Genomic DNA, 23,988 nt, shown 5'->3' with positions numbered 1-23,988 from the left:
ACGTAGGTTATTTAATTAACATATGTTTCGATGTTATCATTACAGCTTATTAAAATCTTGCCGAATCTCGCCACTTTTATTGCATTAAATTTATTTGAAAACTGCCCTACGCAATGTAACAGTCAACATAGTTTTTTTCTTATATTATAGCTGAATTTTTAGAAGTGTTTATCTAGCCTACAGCATACGTTTTAACAAGCATTTGCCTTATTTGTTTTCACTGCACTCTTTGTGCCATTTTTTTAAACTAGTCTTTCTTTACTTATGTTATTATATAATATTTTAGTTAACAGATATATATAATAACTAGCATATGTTATTGGATTAGTTAGGCTATAAATTTTATGTAAATGGACATGTGAAAAAAATAAAATTCTCCAAAAGAAATGCAATATTTTTTGTAGGAAAGGTATATGAAGTTTAAACAATTTTTATTTAAAAGTTTTTTTGATTTTCTGCATTTTAGTTTAAAAAAAACTTGCAAATATTTAAAAAAATTAAATTTTATTTGATTTCTATGGATCAGCTGAGATCGATCGGGTGACTCGTTTCGTTTGTTTACATCTTAAAAGTAAAGTAAATAATTTTTATTTATTTTGAAGTGTGTTTAATCTATTTATACGGTATTTATTATATTATTTGACTATAACAAACTTATTGAATTACTTTATTATTTTATACACTATTTAGCTGTTGTAATTTTTTAATAATGTCAAAAAGTAAAAGTCAAATTGCAAAAAACTTTTTTTAGTTTTTTTATTCTTTATGTCGGTATGTCGCCTGCAAAATCATTGGGTCCCTTCCGTCACTTAATTTTGGATTTTTCAGTTTAATTATCATAACTTTGCCTTGGGTTATGCTGTCAAAAAGTTGCTTATAGCATGAGGTTTGGTGTAAGTGGTTAGCTCTGACATAGTATGTCATGTTATTCTGGTAATCAGAGGAACTATAAAACATGAGGTCATTGGTTTGATTCCCATTTTTTGTATATTTTTATTCTTGAGCGCCCTTGGGTTAAAATGTTATAGAGTCATTCGATTCCACATTAAATAAAGATAAATAAAAAAATGTAAATTAATTTTTTGTTATTTTTATAATAAGAAGTTTAAAAGTTTAATTTAACTATGAAACCAAAGTACAGTGATTACATTCCTCTATCCCACTCATCATATGATGCTACTAAATATCAATCCTATTTTGAATATGGAAATAAAAAGAAAACTTTAAATTACTCTGAAACTTTGCCTATATCAAAGGCTAATCTTCCAGATAACAAACAATCATACATGGAATGTATTTGTATCCAAATTGTTGTGATTTTAGCTCATATTGGGTTTTGTATGACTCTACCATTTTCAGCTTTGTTCACCTTCAAAATGATCCATCAATTTGAAAGAGTAATTGTTTATAGGCTTGGCAGGCTACAGCCAATCAAGGGACCAGGTTTAGTTTTTATTCTTCCCTGTACCGATAAGTGGAAAAAAATTGACCTTCGCACAAAAGCTTTTAATATTCCTCCTTCAAAAATTCGCTCTAGCGACGGTTGTATTTTATCAATCGGTGCAATGGTACATTTTCGTATTACTGATCCTTTGTTAGCGCAACAGTCTGTCCAGAACCTTAACCAAGCAGTGAGGGATGTAGCACAGCCTGCAATGATCAACCTATTAAGCAAAAAAACTTATGCTGACATAAAAACTAAGCGGAAGACTTACGGGCTCGACCTTGAAATTGATATCAACTTAATTGTCCGAGATTGGGGACTAGAGGTGGGTAGAATCGAATTATCTGATGTCACTGTAATCATGGCCCCCAAAGTTGAAAAACCACCTATGTTTATGCCGATGTTTGGTGCTCCACTGCCTCCTAGCGGTGACGGTGGTGATCCGATGAGTGGCTTTGCCCAGATGGCTCAGCAGTTTATTTCATTTGCAACTCAACCGAACAACCAAATGGTTTCATCAAACATCGAATTACCTCCATCTCAGACTACAACTCAAATGCCCACATCTTCAGCAAGATCAATTGCTCTTGATCAGTTGGTCGAGCAAATCCAAGGGATTTTGTGCAAGGAATTAGTTGATGAAGTTGGGCTGGCTTTTCAGTTTTTGGTCGGAAAACACAGGTCAATTTTTCTTGATTTACGCCAAGGTGCTGGCAATATAGGCAACGGTACATTACAAGACTGTGACGTTACCTTGGAAATGTCTGAAGACACTTTACATGAGTTACTGCTAGGTGAAGTGAGTCCGACTACAGCTTATCTCACTGGAAGGCTTAGCTTAACGGGAGATAAAAACAATGCTATGAAGTTGTCTAGTGTAATCAATTATTTGAAATAAAAATAAATCGTTTTTTTTAATTAACTGCACTGTAATTTTTTTTTAGTTTATGTGGTAACCCTTGTTGTTTAAAATAATTATGAATATTTTATTGTATAACGATCTCTGTGAAACTATTGAAACACCATTTAACTAGTCTTATAGTTCTTCGAGGTTAAACTATGTTATTTTAGGGTTTTTCGCACTTTAATGATTTGTTGTTAATAGTCGATTGCCTCTGCATTTTAATTGTTGAAATAGGATTGCTACTGGCAACTAAAACATGTTTGTTTTAATTTACCTGTACATTTTAAGGCCTTTTTTTAAGGCCTATAAATTGGGTAAAGAGATTTATTTTTTAAAGTTGTTTATTTAATTTATATTTCATTTTTATAGGTGTAAAGTGGTACAGGCTGTTGTAAATATAAAAAAATCTGTAGTAATAAGAAAAAATTCAAAAAAAATAGTTTTCGATTTTGGTAGTAGAATAATCATCATTTCATATGGAGTAAGGTGAACAAAAATTTGCAATAAAATTGTAATATTTTTATTTTGCGTTTAAAAAAATATTTATATCCTTAAATTTAATTTAAAAATGTTTAAAAACGAACTGTAGAAGCTGTAAATAAGTACAACAGTAAAAAAATTGTTTTAATAATTTATGAAATATAAAAAAAATCATTCTTTTTTTTGATTTTGCTTTTAGATAATATTGAATAAATGTCGTTGGCAGTAAAAGTTGAAGATAGCTTAATTCAGAAACTCAAGAAAAAGATACAAAACTGGGTAAGTAAATATACTATAGTAATATGATATGTACCTGTCATCCTAATCTAGAAATTACTATATAATGTAGTTTTTTATTAAGGTAACTTTTTTTTATTTCTACTTAAATTTTTTTTAAATTTTTCTCTTTTGATTTTGGCGATTTTTTGCCCTATGCTTTTTAAAAATAAGATTAAGCTGTCTTTACTTTTATTAAAACCTGTCTGTTGTTTTTGAAATGTTGCAACAAATACTTGGTTGTTTGATTTATTTGAAGATTGGTCTACTTTATTGTTTGTTAATTTACTGTCTGGACTTTGTACAGTTCAATGTACAAATTTCTGCTGGGCTTTAAAGTATTTGCTTAATGGGGTTCAGTTGTTAAGATATAAAATGAGATAAGTTTGGCATTGACTAGATAGATATATATCTGAAAAGGAAATATAAAATTATTCAATTAAAATGTATATAGGCACCTATAAATTAGGTAAGAATGTGATGGCAAATTGTGAATACCTATTTGAGTAATAATAGCCAAGGACACTAGTAATTACTATGTGTATATTATTTCTAATAGAAATACATGAACTATCCTATAATAGGTTTTACATTATAAGATAAAATCAAGTTTAAATTGCAATAGTAAGACCATGCTTATTATTATTATTAAAATTTACTAAAGAAGGGTTTATTTTTTACAGTTGTTCTATTTTGAATAGGTTTATTGCATTTTTAAATATAAATCAACTTTTAAAAGTCTATAGGCCTAATAAATGCTAGTTTTTGTAAAGCTAAACCGTGCCAATTGTTTTTTTATTATCTAAGTGTATTGCTTAAAATTCAGCAAAGTATTTTTAAAATTATAAATTAAATATCCCAATTAAAATGAATTGGATGCGTAGAAGAACCAACCCGATACCAAATGGTGTCGCGCATGGCGACCAGAATGGTTATTCTGTACTCCAAATGGACGAGTTTGACTCAGACTTAGATAAGGAAAAGAAGGTGAGTTACATTTGAGTGAGAAAAGTTTGAATTTTGTCAAATAAAGTTGTTTGTGTTTTGTTTTTTAATAACCCTTTTTTTACAACTAACGTTTAAATAAATAAGACACTCACAAAAATACTTGTGAATACATATTTTGCCATTTAAAACAAAATATTTGTCGGACACAAAAAATTTAAGATAGAAATTAATTGATTTCAAAATGATATTTAACTCCTTTATTGTATTGCCTACTGTTAGTAGCTAGCATGTCCTATAAAACCTGCAAATTACGGATGCCGTAAAATAGGGAAATGACATCAATCTCCCTTTCTAACCGAAACAGGTTACTGATCATTACACTAATAGAGATTAATTATTACGACGATACAGTAAACTTAATAAAAGGTGGAGACTTTCCATTTAAACGATGTAAATTTCCAAAACTCTAGCAGATATCGCCTACATATTGCAAAGGAAGTCTCTATAGATATTGTACATTTTGTATTACCAGCAATAATGTAGGATGTGTGTAGACAATAGCACATGTATAATGCCAGTTTGTGCAGAATAAGTGTAAACTGTAGGATTGCTTTATTGTGCTGTTACTAAGGGGGCTATAAAGAGGTATATATTGCTGATTTGATTAGGGCAATAAGACTTTACAGCATAAACTTTTGTCATAACATGTTTATAATTTGTTTTTCTTGGGAAATTTCATAGGTAGCGGTTAACTTGTTTATGTTATACTTGAACTGTGTTTTTTGATAAGTCTATGTAGAAATTTTTTTAATGTTATTTTATCCTAGTTTTGCAGGAGGCTTAGAGATATAGCAAATAAATGCTTTGCTTTAACTATGACATTGAGTTTTTTAAAACACGTAATAGATATTAATCAAACAGAAAAAACATTAAAAAATGCGCATAGTATATAATAACTAATCAGAAATTGCAGAATTTATTTTAATTACATGCTACAGCTGGCTTATCACAATAATTAAAACGTTTTCAATGACTGCGCGATAATATTAATATTATTCTATTGTTGTTTATGAGTATATTGTTAAGTAATTAGTTAGTTTATTATAAACAACTAATAATGGAACATTTAAAGGCACCGTTGCTAGCTATCGGTCGTTTGAAGAAGCCAAAAGAAAACTATATTGCTTTGAAGGTAAAATTGAATCAAAAAAATTTGTAATTGAAAAATTGTAATTATTTCTGATTTTCGATTTTATTTAATTTGAAAATTTCGACTAAATTCTGGTATTAAGTTAAGGTAGTTAATAGGTCTTAAATACCATATAAGGATATATATATTCTAAAAAATTGTAAAATTGTTTAACTATTAATTTAGTTTTGTTTTTTATTGTATATTTATTCTATTCATTGTTCAGTTTAATTTGCTTTTATCAAAAAAAAGAAAAAAAAGTAAAAGCAAAAATGCATTGCCTTAATAAGCAACCAGTCTAAAACTATTCTTTTTTTTCTTTTATGTAAATGATTAATTGGTGTTTTACTTTTACTGTAAATAATGATTTTGATTGAAGACAGACAGGATAGTGAAGTTATGCTTTAGCCAAAACTGTAAAAGGAAAGGAAATCACAGTATTGTAGGCTATGGTTAGGCATGCTTTATTAATAATTAATTAGTTTAAAACCTTACAGCTAATAGCACAGTAAAGATATATCGTTTACAGTCAAATAAACTCTACTTCTTTAATTTTTGTTGGTTTTAGTTATGCTTAAGGTTAGTTTATCCAATTTTGATTAACATGTTTTTGCAATGATTTAAAATTTTTTGATTTTTGATTTTCAATTTGATTTTTTTATTGTCTGTGTAAGTTTAAATTAAAGATAGAAGGGCAATTCTTCGGTAACGGAATTACAATTACTGTGGTTTACAAACTTATAATTTTTTTTTTTAATATAATTGAAATCATTTTTTAAGTTAAAACAACCCATATATTGCCATTCTAAATTTTTATAAGCATAGAAGTCCAGTTCGAACTTCTATGCTTCTTGAAAATTGAAAAATGTTTGGTAACGGAATTACGCCAATAAATTAGATATAAAAAGTTGGCTAATACTTAATCCCAATTCGTCTGAATTTTATAAAATTTAACTTAAATTAAACATGTGTAAATAATTGTCCTTATTAAAAGCAACAAAAAGATAGCAAATTTTTTTAGTTGGGGTTTAAAAAATATTTATTTTTTGACAAATTAACTTAAAAAAACCTGGTAACGGAATTACACTTTAAGTTACAGAAACCCACTGTCTAATTTTGGCATGTAACTTTAGTCTTAAATTTACTCAATTTCAGATAAAATTAAAAAAAATGGTTTCAGGTACTGTTAAAATAAGAAACAAACTTAATTAAAATTTTTTTAAAAAAATCTTGGTAACGGAATTACAAAACTAAAAACTACTAGGTTTTTTTTTAAATAAACTCTTAAACAGAACAAAACAAACCAAATTTTAAAATTCCTAACTACCATTTTAACAAAAACTACAAACATAACTGCAAAAATAAAATTAACAAACAAACATAACATGTTTAAAATTCTAAATTGCTAAACTCTAAATAAGTAATAAAATTGATGTCGCAGAAACAATTTGTTACACCTAAATAAGACGGATAATTATGCAAAAACAATAGGTCTATTGGGTAAAATAGCTTATAATATTGTGTGAATATGCCAAATATCAGGTAAAAATCAACTTGTTAGCTATGAATATTTTTATTTAATTTTATTTAGTAATATATGTACCCATAAAACTAATTTATGAATTTCAAAACTACCTTCTCCCAAATTAAAAAAAAATGGATATTATATTACAATGCCATTTCATATTTTTACTTATAAAAATAATTATATTATTTTAAATCATTTAAACCAGGCAGAATAAGCATTTCTACAAAATTCCTGATGTTGTAATTCCGTTACCCGTAATTCCGTTACCATTATTGTAGATAAAATTGATAAGGAACATTAAAGTTCAGTTTTTATTTATAGTACTTAACAACTAAAATCAGAGAATTAAAAATATTAAAAGTTGTATTTGAATAAATTTCAAGTTATAAAACTTTTTATGTAATTTCGGTAACGGAATTACCTATATTCTTACAAGTTAAAAACTTAAAAATTGCTGATTTTTAAATTGTAATATAGAATTTGTGGTTTAACTTATGTTAAGCATATGTTTAAACCTCTTATACTAACACATTACAAATCTGTTGTAATCTGTTTTGTAACTTTTATATTAACTTAAAATTATTGCTTAAAATAGCCACAAAAGTGCAAAAAAATTTGTACATTTTAAATTTTAAAAAAAATCACTTTTATTATTATTTGCCTAAATTTTTTTGAAATTTAAACTTTAAATATCAAAACCAAAGAAACAGGTTAGTTAATTAAACAAATAATTTAAGTTAATTTTTTTTTAAAAAACACTTTCCCAATGAGAATTGCCCAGAACTGTTGTGATATTGATGCTAATAGTTTTTTTTTTATCATTTGAAAATTATAATAATAAAGTTAACAACTTGTTAATTGGTTTATAATCAATATAATTGGCTTTTTTGTACCTAAATATTAAATACTAAGAGAAAAAAAACTTTTTTGATGATAATTTAAAAAATATTTTAACTTGCATAGTTATTTATTATAAATAAAGGCGGTACATTATAAATGAAATATTCTTACAAAATTTCTTTCATTTTTTTTAAGAAAATCAAAAAAGAATCAAAGTCTGGTAAGAAGGTGAATGATATGAAAGAGACATGGTCGATATCAGCCCAACATGCTGCAGAAATGTCTGTTGATGAGGTAATATTATCAACGTTTTTTGTTAATCTTTCATTTAAAAAAAAGTATTATTTTTGTATTTATCCTGAATCAAAAAATATCAACTTCATAACCTTAAGCTAGAGTAATAAGGCGCTATAAACGGTATAAACTCCTGCTAAGCCAGCACTTAATCAGCAGCATAATTATCGGGCAATTATAATCTATAATATCCCTAACTGTCACAGGCAACTCGAGACTGGGTCGGAGTAACTGATGTTACTCTATGTTTAAGTCGCGCATTCGACTTTCCCACATCGAGGATAAAGATATATACAAAAAATATATATATATATATATTGTGATTACTGATTGTAATTGGCCAATAATTATTCTCTTGGCTGGTTTTTGGCAAAACAGAAATTTATACCATCAGTAGGCCTTAATAAAGGTTGCTTCAGTATAGAAGCAGTAGAAATATAAACTGCTTTTCTACATCAAAGATAAATAAACTAAATTTTTTAAGATTTACCAATCTGTCGTTGTAATAAATAGCTTTTAGCGTTTTTTTGACTGTTTTTTTTACGTTTAGGTTGTCAGTCAGTTACAATCTGACCTCAAATGGGGATTAAGTGAAGGGGAAGTTAACAGAAGGAGAAAAACTCACGGTTTTAACGAGTTTGAAATCAAACAAGATGATCCTCTGTGGAAGAAGTATTTGTCGCAGGTAAAATTTTTGTGTGGCAGTTAAAAATTGTTTGTTGCAGGTGAAAATTGTTTGTTGCAGGTCAAAATGTATCTGTTGCAGGTAAAAATTTGTTTGTTGCTTGTTAAAATTTATTTGTTGCAAGTAAAAATTTACTTGTCGCAGGTAAAAATTTATTTGTTGCAAGTGAAAATTTATTTGTTGCAAGTAAAAATTTACTTGTTGCAAGTAAAAATTTTTTTGTCGCCGGTAAAAATTTATTTGTTGCAAGTGAAAATTTATTTGTTGCAAGTAAAAATTTACTTGTTGCAAGTAAAAATTTATTTGTTGCAAGTGAAAATTTATTTGTTGCAAGTAAGAATTTATTTGTTGCAAGTAAAAATTTACTTGTCGCAGGTAAAAATTTATTTGTTGCAAGTGAAAATTTATTTGTTGCAAGTAAAAATTTACTTGTTGCAAGTAAAAATTTATTTGTCGCCGGTAAAAATTTATTTGTTGCAAGTGAAAATTTAATTGTCGCAGGTGAACAATTTATTCATCGCAGGTAAAAATAGAAATTTTTTGATTGATTTTTTTTTGGGGGTGTGTGATTCAATATAGACAAACAAACCGTTAGGAAGTTTTACCAAAAATCATATTTCCGAAAACTTAAGTTAATAACGATACGACATTTTGAAAATTTTTTTAAAATTTGGATCAAATTTATACTAATATGTTGTTTTCGTTTTAGTTTAAAGACCCACTTATTTTGTTGCTGCTCGCATCTGCTGCTGTCAGTATTATTATGAAGCAATACGATGATGCAATCAGTATTGCAATTGCTATTACTATTGTTGTGTCAGTTGCTTTTATACAAGAATATAGATCTGAACAGTCGCTAGAAGAATTAAATAAACTGGTGCCCCCATCCTGTCATTGGTAAGCATGTTTTGGGTGTCCGAAAACAATATTTGAAAAATGTTAAGTTCTGTTATATATACTTTATATACTTTTTATTCACGATGTCTACAGGGTGATTACATGGCTTAAACAAAGGATTACATTAGCTACCTTGACGAAATCTTATGTTACTTTGGACAGTTTTGGATATTATTTTGCATATTGCAGCCAGATAATTAAACTGTTGATTGTTTTTAGACTTAACAGAAGTTAGTACCTTTGTCTTTTTATTACCTTACTCAAAAGTGCTACGACATGAAGGACTGTTTTAAACATAATTCTTTTCTATTAGTTGATTAGATTTAGTGTACTGGCCAATCAAAGGGTAACATATGTTTAACCCTGTTCAAGTCCAAAGTTACTTTTACAAGTTTATCATATCATGTAATATTTAGCTTGAGGGGGACAATGAAATAACTGTTGTTGTCTTACTATGCTTGTTTATTAACAATTTACTTTACCTATATTCGTAAATAAAAAATGTTTTTTTCAGCATGAGGGGCGGTACATTAGAAAAATTCTTGGCAAGAATTTTAGTGCCGGGCGATAATGTTCACATTTCTGTTGGTGATAGGGTTCCTGCTGATATTAGACTATATGAGGTAAGTTTCTAACTACAGATGGCATGGTATAGTGGTAAGAGCACTTGGCTTCACTACATAAGGTTCTGGGTTCAATTCCTACTGCTTCCATGCTGCACTTTTGTATTATGTGCTATAAACAGTTAGAACTCTTGCCAAGCTCATAAAAAACTTTTTTTATTTTTATTTTTTTTTTAAATTAGTAATATCCTTAACTGCCAAAGTCAAATTGTGACTGTGTCGGGGTAGCGAATGTTACTCTATGTTTAGGTTGTGAAATCAACCTTTCCACATCTAGGATAAATATATATAAAAAAACCTATCATTTATTAAATAAATGTATTATTAAGTCATTGGCAATGATTTCCTTAGAATATAGAAATAAATTGATATCCTTAATTACATTAGCCGGTAAATTAAGTTATTAAGGAAATTATCATTATAAATTTATTAATGAAATAACACAATTCTATTATACTTAATGCCATTAAAATCTGATTTAATTTAGATAATGTTTAAATCCATAAACTAATTTCTCTTTTATTAAAACAAGTAATGTGTCTGCCTTACTGGGTGCATTTCATTCTTTATATTGCTTGTGTTTTTATAATTTAGTTTAAACAATTATTTACCCATTTTTTTATCTGTCCAGGCATTTTTATTGTAAACATTTATTATTAATTAATATAAAATTTTTTCTGTTATTTACAGTCAGTAGATTTGTTAATTGACGAAAGCAGCTTTACCGGCGAAACAAAACCGATGCACAAATCAACTGAATCAACTACTCATAACTCAAATGGCAGTAAAGTCAGTAATGTTGCGTATATGGGAACATTGGTGCGATGCGGTAACGGAAAGGTAAGCTTGTTATAATTATTTAGATGTAAGTTGATTGCCTGCCTTCTGGGCTGCACTTTAATTGTCGTAATATTGTCCCAACTCCCTAAATAATCTGCCAGCGAATATTTACCCACACACCACAAATGGTAGTTTATTTTAGAAGGCTTTAATTTGGACATATATGTATATAGCGTTTACTAAGCTTCCATCATATGTGGATTATATACTAGTTGATTACCTGTCTTATAAGTTGCGTTTTAATTGTTGTAATATGGTCGCAACTTGCCACTAAAATATGCCTGTGATAATTTTTTGCGCACTTTGAAAGGCAGCTTTTTATTAAAGATCTTTAAATTAAACATATATACCAAGCTTCAGTATATATAAATATATTTATTGATTACATGTTTGTGTAAAAGCTGACTTTACAGCTTAAAAATGAGTTAATTTTTAATCTTTTGTTTAATTTTTTGTTAGTTTTAAACCCTTAGGCTAAGTCACTTTATCTGATTTTTAACCTGTTTTTTGTAATATTTTTATTAAATTTTTTTTAAACTAGGGTGTAGTAATTAGTACTGGAGAAAGCTCTGAGTTTGGGGAAGTGTTCCGGATGATGCAGTCGGAAGATCCTCCCAAAACTCCGCTCCAAACCTCTATGGATGGTCTTGGAAAACTTTTATCCCTTATCTCATTCTGCATCATAGGTATTTAAAAATAAAAAAAAAAAAAAATTTTTTTTTTGTTATAATAAAAATGTTTTTATTATTTAAAAAAAATTTTTATAATGCAATGTCGTTATCATGATCATTAATAAACGGGAGTGTGAAAGTACACAAAAGTTGCAAATCATTCTTCCAATTGCTGGTTAAAAATATTTTAAGTTGATTAATTGCTTTTTAAATTTCAAAACATAAAAATTAATATATTTTTAATTAATAACACCATAGAATTGTGTTACTTTAATTTTGGTTTTATAAGAATAATTGTTTGTTATAAAGATAATTTTTAATATTTAACTGATATCTTAAAATTGCTCAACTGGATTTTTTAATTCTTAAAAAACAATTAAATTTTAGGCTCGTTATCTATTTTTTAAGGTAAAATTTAAAAAGAATTTACCTTTTTTTTTACCTTTTTCTTGTGTTTACTTTGCTTAGGTTTTATTATGCTGCTTGGTTGGATTCAAGGCAGGCCTATTCTTGATATGTTTACTATAGGAGTAAGGTAAGAACATATGTCTACTTAAATTTTAATGCCAGTTTAACTGTTGCATGGGCATTACAACATGACCAGCAAAATTTTCACTGCTTTTATGTCATAGCATTTTTGAATATTTAAACTAACAGCATGGTGTAGCTGCCAGAACATTAGGCTTCACTACATGAGGTCATGGGTTAAATTCCCAATGCTCTCATGCTAAGTCATATGAACAGCCTTTCAAGTTTCTTTTAGCAAAAATCTTAAATTTTTTTTCAGTCTCGCAGTTGCAGCTATACCAGAAGGCCTACCTATTGTTGTAACAGTTACCCTAGCTCTTGGTGTAATGAGAATGGCCAAAAAGAAGGCAATTGTTAAGAAACTACCTATTGTGGAAGCATTAGGTAATTACAGCATTTTTTATTAATTATTTTTGTTTAAAAATTGTTAAATAAACTGACTGCGCTGGCATATGGAATACTTTTTAATAGTATTTGCTCATATTACTGAAAACCATTTAAAAACAACATTTCACTAAAATTACCTTAACATTTTTTTTTAGAAATTAATAGGCTTTTCTGTGGCGGGCTGAGGGTAAGAGGGGGTAAATAAAAACTGTAAGGGTAAAAGGGGAAATAAAATATATATAAAAATGGGGTAGGGGTAGGAAAGGGGTTAATAAAAATCTTCTATATTTGCTAAAATTGCATTTTTAGAAATATAAATTTTGATGGAATGTCTACTCACTTTTTTATTGGTAATGTTGCAGTAATCCTATCTAAATGGTTATCTTTAAATAAATTTGACATAGTGTTTATTATGCTAATGAATTATCCTAATAAATTGTGATTAATTTACATAAAAATTCAATATGGTTTAAAATTAAATTGCCCTCGTTTTGTGAACTTTAGTTTAAATGTTTATTTGCAAACATATCGCTTACGTAATTCACTAGATTGGACTTTGCTTAATGTCAATGTACTCATAATGTAGTATGTTAAATTTGTTTGTTTTAGTATTCAGATAATATTTGATTATGTTTGATGTTAAGTTTTTTTAACTTTGAAAATGGCCAAATGGCTTTGTAGCCCAATAGTTCATGAAAAATATATTTTGCTTGTCCAATTTGGCAGAAAAAAAGATTTTTCTCCTTCCAAAAAAATGTTTGTTTTATTTTCGATTTCAGATGGCTGACTTTATGGACTATAAATATAGTAACATGTTTACCCCGACCCAGTCTAAAGTTCAATCATAGTTTATCTTTAAGTTGCCAAATGGTTTTTGGCTAAGTAGGAATTCAGGTTTTCAATAGCGTCTTACCCTAGGGCACCACAGCATGAATGCAGTGGGAATTATACCCAGGACCTCATGTGGCAATGCCAAGTTTTCTAAACACAATATTTTTTTAACTTTCTTATTTAAAATTTTCAAGGTTGTGTGAACGTGATATGCTCAGACAAAACCGGTACGCTGACCAAAAACGAGATGACCGTAACCCAAATCTACACAGCTGGACAGGTCATTGCCGAGGTTTCAGGGGTGGGTTACAACGATCAGGGGGAGGTCTGCATTTTTGACTCCCCTGTCAACAAATCGTCACACCCTGAAGTAGCTGCAGTTATAGAGGTATATTTTATATTTTTAGGGGTAAATTGGAGTAGTTGGGAAAGTTTGGTTGGTTATATGGGGTTAAATTGGGTTATGATTGGGTTCAAACAATGTTGTTAAGGTAAATTGGGTAAAATGGATTATTTAACAAAAGTTGGGGTTGTCAGGTTACATTGGACACCTTGGCGTGGGATAATGCATTTGGGGTTTATTTAGGTAAATCTGGGTCAAATGATATAATATCGGGTTCATTGGATTAAATCAGATTAAATCAGAGGTAAACAAATTGGGGTTTAATTTGAAGTTAAATAGGCAAATAAATATAAGTCTTTACTATACTTTTTTGGGGGGGTTTGTGCTTAATTTTTATTGTGTTTAGGTTGGGGCCATATGCAATAATGCAAGAATAGAAAGTGATGTGTTGTTAGGTCAACCTACTGAAGGAGCACTTGTTGCACTTGCTATGAAGGTAAATAATCTATATAAGTGTTTGTTAAATACCAGATTTTTTTCTGTATATATCTTTATCTCAATGTGGTAAGGTCGAATGCGCGACCCAAATATAGAGTAACATTAGTTACTCCGACCCAGTCTTGAGTTGCCTGTGGCAGTTTGGGATAATATATAGATTATAATTACCCGATAATAATCCTGCTGATTAAGTGCTGGCTCAGCAGGAGTTCATACCGTTCATGGCGCCTTACTCAAGGGCGCTACAGCATGAGAGCAGTGGGGATTGAATCCACAACCTCATAGTTAAATACCTGATACATATCAAACATTTTCGATTACTGTCACATACTAACCCTTCTCTAGAAAATGACCTATGATTTCTGAAAAAATTTTAAACCAAATTTTGATAAAATGTGTTTTTTGAAAATTTGGTTTTAGGGACATGTTCATTCTATGGAATTTTTTTTTTAAGTCTACTTATTTAAATTTATTTTTAAAGTTTTTTTATTAATTAATTACTAATTAATTACTTTTTTTAGTTTGGAATGAGAAATTGTGCAAACGAATATGTTCGAGTCTCTGAAAAAACTTTCAATCATGATCGAAAATGGATGTCTGTTAATTGTTATCGCAAAGACGACCCAGTAAGTAATGTTAAAACCTGACTGCCTCCTAATATACAGTAACATCAGTTACTTTGAGCCAGTCCCAAGTTGCCCTTGGCAGTTTGAGATATTATATAGTGCCTTATTTACAGCATAAGAGCAGTGGAAATTAAACTTAAAACTTTATGTGGTGAAGCCAAGTGTTCTGATTCTAATCAGGATCTTTGTTTGATTCTTATTGCTAAATGATCAGGCGATTTACGAGTTTAGATATAATAATAGACAACTTTAGACTAGATTGTAGTAGCATATAATATGTTCTGATTTCTGTCATAATACCAAAAATCATTCTACCGAATTGGCATTTTACCAGAAACTGTATGGTTAAAAACCATATTTTACCGACAATAAGACGTTTTTATTTTTTTCCATTTTTTAATCGCTCTTTGAAAAATTACCTTTATTTTAAAAAAAATGTTGGCCTTTTTTTTAAATATCAGTTTTTGGAAAAAAATGTCATTTTAGTTGAATGGTTTTTGATGATAAGATACCTATGCGCTGAGGTTGTAAAATAAATCTATTCAACATCAAAATTATAAATGAATTAAAAATCTTTTGATATTATACAATACTTAAAAAATGTTTTTTTAACCTATTTTTATTTGACATGTTCAGAATGCGATTGAGATAATATTTATGAAGGGGGCAATGGAAAGAGTGTTAAGCCAGTGTGACACTTACCTGACTTCTAATTATGGAGGAAGTGAGAAGGTTTTGCCTTTAACACAAGCCACTATTGAGAAATATATGGACCAAGCGATTTTTATGGGCACCACAGGATTAAGAGGTAATTAAAAATTTTGTTGATATTATAATTTAAAGTTTTTTTTAATGTTAACGTTAAATATTTTTTCAGTTTTTTCTTATAACCTTAAAGTGATAGGTTTTTGTATTTTTGGGGGGGATGATAGTGCATTTGGGCTGTGGTTAGTCTATTTCCAAATGCTGAGCTCAAGGGCGAATAGTGTGGCATTGGTACAACTCAAACCCAAAACCTTTTGGCTCGTTGTTAGTTGCCTTCCTTTTTTTTTACGTATCACCTTAAGGTGATAGGTTTTGATATGTTTTTGTTGGGGAAAGATGTGCTGTTATAACATGTTAAGCTATCCGTAAACGCTGAGCTCAAGGGTGAATGGTGTGGCAATGGTGAGGCTCGAACCCTAAACCTTTTGACTCATAGTTCGCTGCCATGACTGCATTGCTTTGGTTTTTTTTCTATATTTTGTGGAGCTAAATAGTCGGAATATATCTATAAACAATTTATAGGCCATCAAAATAAAAAAAACTGCTGTTTATGGTGTGTTCATAAATTATAACAAGCAAGTTTTAGCTCTGACAATTAATAATCCGGCCTGTAGGGTAAGAAATCGACTAGCTAAGTTGATAATCCAAAAGAAAACTTTTAGTTTTGATAAGTTTTAAAAACTTTAAACAAAAAAATTGTTTGATTTTGTTTTAGTTTTGGGTCTAGCTCGTGGAACCATGTCTGGTTCTCTTACCTTTGTCGGCCTCGTCGGCATAATAGACCCGCCACGAGAGGGCATCAAAGAGGCAGTGAGGGTCTTATCGGCAGCTGACGTCCACATTAAGATGATAACGGGTGATGCGAAAGAAACAGCTATTTCAATTGGTAATTTTATTTATATAGCATTTGTTCAGATTTTAAATGTGTTTAAGTTGTTAGGCTTAAGAAAAAGTGTGTTTTTGGGTTAACTTTTGAACTACCCGTTAACGTCGGGCTTAAGGGCAAATAGTTTGGCATTGGTGCGTATCAAATCCGAAAACTTTCAGCTTGTAGTCCGAATCCATGACCGCTATACCACACTACAATTAGGTTATAGTTTTTTTTTGTGCTGAAGTCATACACAAATTTACAAAGCACTTATTAAGATAACAGAATTTAGAAAATATATATTATGACGGAATTCTTACTATCAGTTTTTTGGAATTCTAATTGGGATTTAGGACATATTTGAAACGTTTGTTAGTTTATAAAGCATTGCTAAAAGCAAAAATTCAGCTTTTTTGTGGGGTAGGGGGAATCCTAAAAAAATAAAATTGAATTTTTGATATAGAATTTTGATATATCCTTAAAAAAATTCAAAATCTTATACTCAAAACTTTTTTTTTATTTTTTAGCGACTCGATTGGGGATTTACTCGAAAGGTGGAGCAGCAATGTCTGGAGTGGAAATCGAGGCACTTGATGTGAGTCAACTTTGCTCGAGGATAGGAGAAGTTGAGGTGTTCTACCGAGCCAGCCCAAAGCACAAACTCAAAATTGTTAAGGTATGTTAAGTTTTAAATAATTAAATAAGTACAATTTAGAAAAAAGGCTTATGGACCAGTAGATTGACAACATGGGGTCATGGGATCGATCCCCACTGTTCTCATGATCAAAAACTATTCGACCTAATTGATATTTTTCTCCAAAATTCAAATTTAAAATTTTTTTTCGACATTTTATTCGACTTTTTTTTTGACTTTACCATTTTTTTTCGATCAACATTTTTTTTCGACATTTTTTAGGTCAACATTTTTTTAAAAGTTGCCCCCCAACTTTAAAGGGGGTAAGTGTAGGCTGGGGTGAATAGAAAATATCTTATTTTTGGTCATGTGACAGTACTAGGTATTATTAAATAGGGGGCTAACTGTACTTGGAAAAAACTAACCCTTTTACACTAAAAGGCATTTTTACATGCCAACAAATTGTATTATTATACATACAGGCTTTACAAGAGCAGGGTTTGGTGGTAGGAATGACTGGGGACGGAGTGAACGACGCTGTGGCACTCAGAAAAGCTGACGTTGGTATTGCTATGGGAGAAACTGGTACTGATGTCTGTAAGGAGGCAGCTGATATGATTTTGGTGGACGACGACCTAGCTACTATCATGTAAAATCTTTTTTATTCAGTATTACCTTAAGGTGATAGGTTTTTGTATTTTTTTTAAGGGGGGGGGGGGTGCTGTTGTGACAGGTTTTTGGGCTATTTGTAAACAACAGGCTTAAAAGTGGATAGAGTGACATTGGTAAGATTCGAACCCAAAACCTTTTGGTTCAGAGTCCAATGCCATTACCAGTGTATCGCACTACTGCTTATGTGTAAAATATCTTTAAAAATATTTAAAATATCAATTGTTTGATTATCACCATCTGATGTTTAGGGTTCGATTCCCACTGCTTCCGTAAAATTATATATATTTTTTTAGGTGTGCCATTGAAGAAGGAAAGGGGATATTTTATAACATTCGAAATTTTGTTAGTTTTCAGCTCAGCACGTAAGTGTATATCACCACTTTTAAAAATTGTGTAAAATTTTGGACAACAAGATATGAGGTCTTGTGTTTGATTCCCACTGCTCCTATGCTGTAGAACTAGAAAACAAGATATTAACAAGTCATTTACTAACCTAGAAGTATGATACAATCTATACATAAGGCTTAGTAAACAATTAATGTATCTTCAATTTATAGGCCTGCGAAATAAAAAAAACTGCCATTTGTGGTGCTTCGTTATTATCACTGGCAAATATTAGTTATAACGACAATTAAAAAACAATCCTGTGTTGAAGAGTGTAAATAATAAACAAAACCTGGAAGTTTTGAGACTGGGTTAGGTTAGGACAGTTATAGTTTACCCAATAATTAAACTCTGAGTCAGTTTGTTCACTTTTATCTTAAAAATAAACTGCATTTTTTTAAATCACATTTTGTAGCTTCAATTTTTTTTGTTATATGTTACAGGAGTATTGCAGCACTGTCACTAATTGCTTTATCAACCCTATTCAAATTACCTAACCCACTTAATGCCATGCAAATTCTGTGGATCAATATTATTATGGACGGACCACCAGCTCAAAGGTAATAACAACTTAAAAAATTAAATATTAAGTAAGTTTTTTGGTTTTTTAAAATTCTCGCAGGTGTTTTTAAAGTGGCGCTATAATTAAGGCACTAAATATTTTTTGTTAAGGTCGTAGGTTCAACCCCCGGCATCACTAGGTATAATGGTTAGGCAATAAATGTTATTCCTTAAGGTTGTTGGTTCGATTCCTAGTGTTGCTATGTTGTAGAGATGTAGTGTAAGGTTTCTTACATATTCCAAAAACCGTATAACAAAACCTCGAGGTTGTGGGTTCGATTTCTAGTGTTGCTACGTCATAGAGATGTAGTGTAAGTTGTCTTACTTTTCCCAAAAACCACAAAATTAGTTCTAAGGCTGTTGGTTTGATTCCCAGTGTTGCTATGTCGTAGAAGTGTGATAAAAATTGTCTTAATTATTTCAAAATATCTGTAAAATAACAGGGTTATTCAGCAAATATTACAAGGTTAATTTTATACATAAAACATCAGCAACACGTAACTAATCCTAGGCAAAAAAGGGGTTCGCTCATTTGTACTTTTATCGGATCTTAGGACCGTAAAGTACAAGAGAGAATTTACAAGGACCGTAGAATACGAAAGTGAACAGCTAAGACCATAAAATACGAGATAGGAAATTAGCTAGGCCAGTAAGATATGAAAGAGAATTAGGCAGTTCCGTCGTTTAATAACAATTCACTAGGCTATGTAGTCGACCTTCTCACATCGAGGATAAACGAATAATTTTAAAATATTAAAATTTAGCTTGGGGGTGGAGCCTGTGGACAAAGACGTCATCAGAAGACCGCCTAGACAAGTGAATCAGCCAATCGTAACGCGGGAACTGATCGTGAGGGTCCTGATATCGGCCACTGTAATTGTGTGTGGGACTTTGTTTATTTTCTACAGAGAGGTAAGAAAAAAAATTAAATTTAAACAAAAAAAAGTTTAAGTTAAAAAGTTGTAATTTTTTCACTTTTTTTAATTTAAATTTTTTTGTTTTAATTTTTTTTGGGGGGGGAGGTAAAAAAATTTTAATTTTTTTGTTCAAATTTTTTTTATTTAATTTTTTTTGTTGGTAAAATTTAAAAAAGAATTTCTTAACTCTTTTTTTATCTAATTTTTTTTATGTTTGATATTTTTTTGTTTGGACAAAAATTTTTTAATTTAAAATTTTTTTTTCTAGATGAGCGACAACATTATCACACCACGTGACACAACAATGACATTTACCTGTTTCGTTTTGTTTGATATGTTTAATGCACTTGGTTGTAGGTCGCAGGTAAATTTTAATCTTAAATATTAACAACAGTGAATATGTATAATATAATGTGGTGTAATGGTAATGGCGTCGGACTACGAGCCGAAAGGTTTTGGGTTCGAGCCGCACTAACGCCACATTATTTGCCCTTGAGCACGGCATTTACAGATAGATCAAAACACGTCAAAACAGCACGCTCTTCCCCCCAAAAAAATATATCACTTTTTATTTTTATAGTTTTATTAAACCGCTATTTTTTTTTTTTTAGACGAAGTCAATTTTTGAGATCGGATTTTTTGCAAATCGCGTTTTTCTAGCTGCTGTATTCGGTTCCTTATTAGGACAACTTCTAGTCATATATTTTCCTCCGTTACAAGCAGTATTTCAAACTGAAGCGTTAAGTGCATTGGGTAAGCATTCAAAATATTTTTTTCTTTTTTTTTCTATATAATGGGACCCCTTAAAGCACATTTTTAAAGTACATTTGGGCCAACTTTAGAGCTTAAAAACATGGGGCAATTTTCGTTACCCTACTTTCCGTCTCAAGTTGTCTTTTTCAGTATTAAATACTAGTTACTTGACATATTGCCTTATCATTACTCTGCCAAATTGTCCTGGTCGTGGTAAGAGTTAGCGCTGCTGTTGGCCCCAAAGACGTTGCGAAATAAATATGAAGAAACCAAGTTCATTTGGAGATACATAATCTTATGATGCCATTCTGTAATTGAGCCTGTATTGAAGATACCTTTATCCATTCTCTTTTACCCAACTCATGCCTTCAAGAATTACGTTTTCTTACTTTAGTTAAGTTATGGCAGTTCTTTAAACAAGATTTAAGCATTTACTAAGTGGCTTTCCAACTCGAAAAGAGGGCTGGGATAATGTGCTGGCTGTCAAGTTACATTAAGGGTGACTACGGGCCGAAGGCTTTCGGGTTCGAGCCGCACCAATACTATACTATTCGCCCTTAAGCCCGGAGTTTAAACTACACGACCCTTTTCCAATGAAAAGTACAAAAAATAACGAATAAAATTTTTTTTCTTTTTACCTTTCTAGATATACTTTTACTGTTAGGAATATCTTCCACCGTTTTTATAGTCTCCGAACTTTGGAAAATCGCGAAAAAGGTTAACGAGCGACGGGCCCGCCGAAAAACTTACAGACACGCTAAAGAAAATTTCGAATATGTATAGCACATTAAAAAAAGTAATGCAAAAAGTAACAAGAAATAGTGTTATTGAATCTATTTATTTTAAAATGGTGGCCGCAAAAATGTGCTAAGGATATTAATCTACCTAACAAAACACCGATTTTTTGCAATTCTCGTCGAAAAAATTGTAAGAAATGAAAAAGGTCTTATAAGCAAAAAGCATATTTAAGTAAAAACGGTACTACTAGCTATTATTTGTGTTTTTTGCCTTTTTATTGATAAAATTTTGTTTTTATTGAAATTTTAAACAGAAAAATCAAATTTTATAGCATTAGTTTTGCAGACAATGCAGTAATGAATTTTGCCTATTTCGGTCAAAACGTTTCTTTAACGAAATACTAATATTTGTGTTCCAAAATTATGATTTCTATATACACTGTGAAACGCTTGTTTATAATAGGAGAGATTAAAATAATGTTGTTTAAAATCTGAAACTCGTTTTCTTTTCTTACAAAAAAATTTTAATATTACACTGCATTTTTTTATTGACATGTATTCAGTATCAAAAATTAAATACGGTTGTCCGAAAAATAAAATTGCCCTTTAATAAATACTGTATAAATATTTAAAAAAAACTGTAATTGATTGGGTAATAGTTTTAAATAAATCATTGAAAAATTATACTAGCTTATTGAAGACAATACTTTTTAAAAACTTTAATTGTTAAAATTTCAACTAATGAAATCCTTTAAGCGTTTATGCAATTCTAACAATGTAACAATTAATGCAAGTGGTATAATACAATTTTATTCACAAAAAAAATCGACCTAATGTGAACTTTTTAACATGAGGTTTATTTTCTATGTTGAAGGCAAGAGGTAAGTGTAATTCAAATCTTGTTAAAAGATTTGATTTGAATAAGGTATTATGTTAACTTAGCATCAAAATAGTAGCTTTTTTGGTTTTAAAATAAAAAAATGTTGGTCTCATGCTATTTAAAGCATTAAAAACTTAAATTCTGATTAACTATAGTTTCCTTGCCATCATTGCAAAGTTTCTTAAAAGTCTAAGCTTAGAGTAACGGTGACTAATATTTTTAACAGTTTACAAAACCCGTCTGCTTTTATAAGGCAAAGCATAAATGTAATTTCGTAATATAGTTGTGGTATTCAATGGGTAAAGTTGTTTTACTAAACTAAAAAAAATGTCATTTAATAGGTTATATTGGGCAAAGTTGTTTCTTTAGGGAAGCAACCTAGTAACCCCCGTTCAGGTCTAGAAAAGGCTAAGGCTGAAATCTTGATGGGAAATCCGCCTTGCCTGCATAGGAATATACAGTAGATTGATGCTGATTTACTGGTTTGCCAGCATAGGAATATACAGTAGATTGATGCTGATTTACTGGTTTGCCAGCAACGTCGTCGTAAGAGTTTTCGGTAAGCTTCTGTTGTTGTGGAGCCTCTATGTCATCGTAAGAGATTTCGGCAGCTTTCTGTTCGTAAGCCGGTGTAATAATTTGCTGTTTGCATTCGTAAACCGGTGTAATAATTTGCTGTTGGGATGCTATCTTATTTGTGAACTGATTATCTATGTAGGAGTATAAATGTTTACCAGGTTTTTGTTGAATTTCTGAGGAGTTACCTACTTTGTTCGGGTTGGAAGAAGTTGAAGATTGCTGCTTTTCCCTGAAATCCAAATATTCGCCTGGGGATCCTATATGTTGTTGTACAGGCTTATGTACTTTGTTTGCATTAAAAGGTACAGTGGGTTGATCTTTTAAAGCAACCAAGTATCCGTCAGCGTCACTTTGTTCTACAAGTTGCGGTTGAAGGTGTTCCCGCAGTAGTGATTGACCTGTCAAATTTGCATGAGAAGGTGTTACAGGTTGCTGTTGAAGTGGTTGCATTTGTAGTGGGTGACCTGCCAAGTTTGCATGAGAAGACTTCAAGGGCTGCTGTAGAAATTGTGGCTGTAGTAAAGGCTGGCATCCCATGTTTGTTTGGAGAGGTGCTACAAGCTGTTGTTGAAGTTGTTGCTGTGCTTGGAATTGTCTTTCCTGAAATGCGGGTGGATTCCATGGGTTGTTGTTAAAGTTAGGTGCCATTGGTTGCTGTTGAAGTTGCAGTTGCGCGGCTTTACGAAAAAAAATTACAGAAAGTTATTTAGATCTTATTTCGGTTACAAAACAGTAATACGAAGAATTGTTTTGATATTACCAACCTTGTTGACTGTTTATTGGGACACCTCGGTTCGCGTTTCGGCATTTATTTACACTTTCAGTGCAGAAACAGCAAATGCATCCGACGATCCCAAGCCCTATCAACGCCAATATTCCAATTGTTATTCCTACGATAGTACCATCGCTGTAATAATAAAACTATTGCGTTTTTTAACCTTGCCTTACTGTTAAACTCGGACAAATTTTACCTACTGTCTTTAATTCAGTTTATTAGTTTACCTGATCGCCCCTGGTGTTGGGCAACTTTCTAAAAGTTCGATGCAGGTATTTGCGTTGCAACAAGTTTGGAAAAGAGTGCAGGTTGTTAAACCACAAGCTAAAAAAAGTAAAACGGAATTGGGTAGGTTGGCATTAAACAATTTGTGTAGGTTTAACTAGAATGATAAAAGGTTTAACTAAAATATAAAGTGTCGACATATAAGTACTCACAAGGCTTTGCTTTGGAACTTGTATCCGGATCCTCGATGGGAAATAAAAAGCTTCCCAAAACTTCCTTTTTTAAGAAAAACATCAACAAGAACAGCAAAATGTCAACGTGTAAATACATTGCCAGTTAAATTTCTTTTAATTTAAATACTTGTCTAAAACTCTGATGTCAATCGTTGTAACTAAAGCAGTTAAAA

At 30.5% G+C, this 23,988-nt stretch overlaps 3 protein-coding genes across 4 annotated transcripts; 2 read left to right on the top strand and 1 right to left on the bottom strand.

Moving 5' to 3' along the window:
• Window positions 1-694: 694 nt before the first annotated feature.
• On the top strand, window positions 695-2,727 carry LOC145759841 (stomatin-like protein 1). Its single transcript, XM_082573695.1, has one exon. The coding sequence runs from the start codon at window positions 1,125-1,127 to the stop codon at window positions 2,340-2,342; it is 1,218 nt and encodes a 405-aa protein (XP_082429821.1). The 5' UTR covers window positions 695-1,124; the 3' UTR covers window positions 2,343-2,727.
• On the top strand, window positions 2,719-21,817 carry LOC145759840 (calcium-transporting ATPase type 2C member 1-like). 2 transcript variants are annotated; one of them, XM_082573693.1, is made up of 23 exons: window positions 2,719-2,834; window positions 3,028-3,107; window positions 7,805-7,903; window positions 8,454-8,588; window positions 9,298-9,485; window positions 10,000-10,108; window positions 10,799-10,948; window positions 11,490-11,634; window positions 12,088-12,154; window positions 12,407-12,531; window positions 13,560-13,753; window positions 14,115-14,204; window positions 14,728-14,832; window positions 15,469-15,640; window positions 16,313-16,483; window positions 16,993-17,141; window positions 17,582-17,748; window positions 18,065-18,133; window positions 18,599-18,715; window positions 19,481-19,628; window positions 19,902-19,997; window positions 20,245-20,386; window positions 21,033-21,817. In XM_082573693.1, the coding sequence occupies exons 2-23, from the start codon at window positions 3,042-3,044 to the stop codon at window positions 21,167-21,169; spliced, it is 2,841 nt and encodes a 946-aa protein (XP_082429819.1). In that variant the 5' UTR covers window positions 2,719-2,834; window positions 3,028-3,041; the 3' UTR covers window positions 21,170-21,817. The 2 variants fall into 2 exon arrangements, with proteins under 2 accessions (XP_082429819.1, XP_082429820.1); XM_082573694.1 differs by lacking the exon at window positions 2,719-2,834 and adding an exon at window positions 3,989-4,091.
• Window positions 21,711-23,964, bottom strand: LOC145759843 (uncharacterized). The gene is made up of 4 exons (XM_082573696.1): window positions 23,795-23,964; window positions 23,585-23,681; window positions 23,347-23,489; window positions 21,711-23,259 (listed from the first exon to the last, which is right to left on the bottom strand). The coding sequence occupies exons 1-4, from the start codon at window positions 23,910-23,912 to the stop codon at window positions 22,412-22,414; spliced, it is 1,206 nt and encodes a 401-aa protein (XP_082429822.1). The 5' UTR covers window positions 23,913-23,964; the 3' UTR covers window positions 21,711-22,411.
• Window positions 23,965-23,988: the final 24 nt, after the last annotated feature.

This window comes from Corella eumyota, chromosome 7, assembly GCF_963082875.1.
Source record: "Corella eumyota chromosome 7, kaCorEumy4.1, whole genome shotgun sequence".
Taxonomy (NCBI): Eukaryota; Metazoa; Chordata; class Ascidiacea; order Phlebobranchia; family Corellidae; genus Corella; species Corella eumyota.
This window is presented reverse-complemented; position numbering and strand designations above follow the sequence as displayed.

What these genes read in the sequence shown, in the direction of transcription:
- LOC145759843 (XM_082573696.1), bottom strand. Translation starts at nt 23,912, where the DNA reads ATGTATTTACACGTTGACATTTTGCTGTTCTTGTTGATGTTTTTCTTA. An exon ending in CCAACACCAGGGGCGATCAG is followed by an intron (nt 23,490 to 23,584) that starts GTAAACTAATAA and finishes TTATTATTACAG; the next exon opens with CGATGGTACTATCGTAGGAA. An exon ending in CCCAATAAACAGTCAACAAG is followed by an intron (nt 23,260 to 23,346) that starts GTTGGTAATATC and finishes TTTTTCGTAAAG; the next exon opens with CCGCGCAACTGCAACTTCAA.
- LOC145759840 (XM_082573693.1), top strand. Translation starts at nt 3,042, where the DNA reads ATGTCGTTGGCAGTAAAAGTTGAAGATAGCTTAATTCAGAAACTCAAG. An exon ending in TTGTTGCACTTGCTATGAAG is followed by an intron (nt 14,205 to 14,727) that starts GTAAATAATCTA and finishes TACTTTTTTTAG; the next exon opens with TTTGGAATGAGAAATTGTGC. An exon ending in GTTAGTTTTCAGCTCAGCAC is followed by an intron (nt 18,134 to 18,598) that starts GTAAGTGTATAT and finishes TATATGTTACAG; the next exon opens with GAGTATTGCAGCACTGTCAC.
- LOC145759841 (XM_082573695.1), top strand. Translation starts at nt 1,125, where the DNA reads ATGAAACCAAAGTACAGTGATTACATTCCTCTATCCCACTCATCATAT.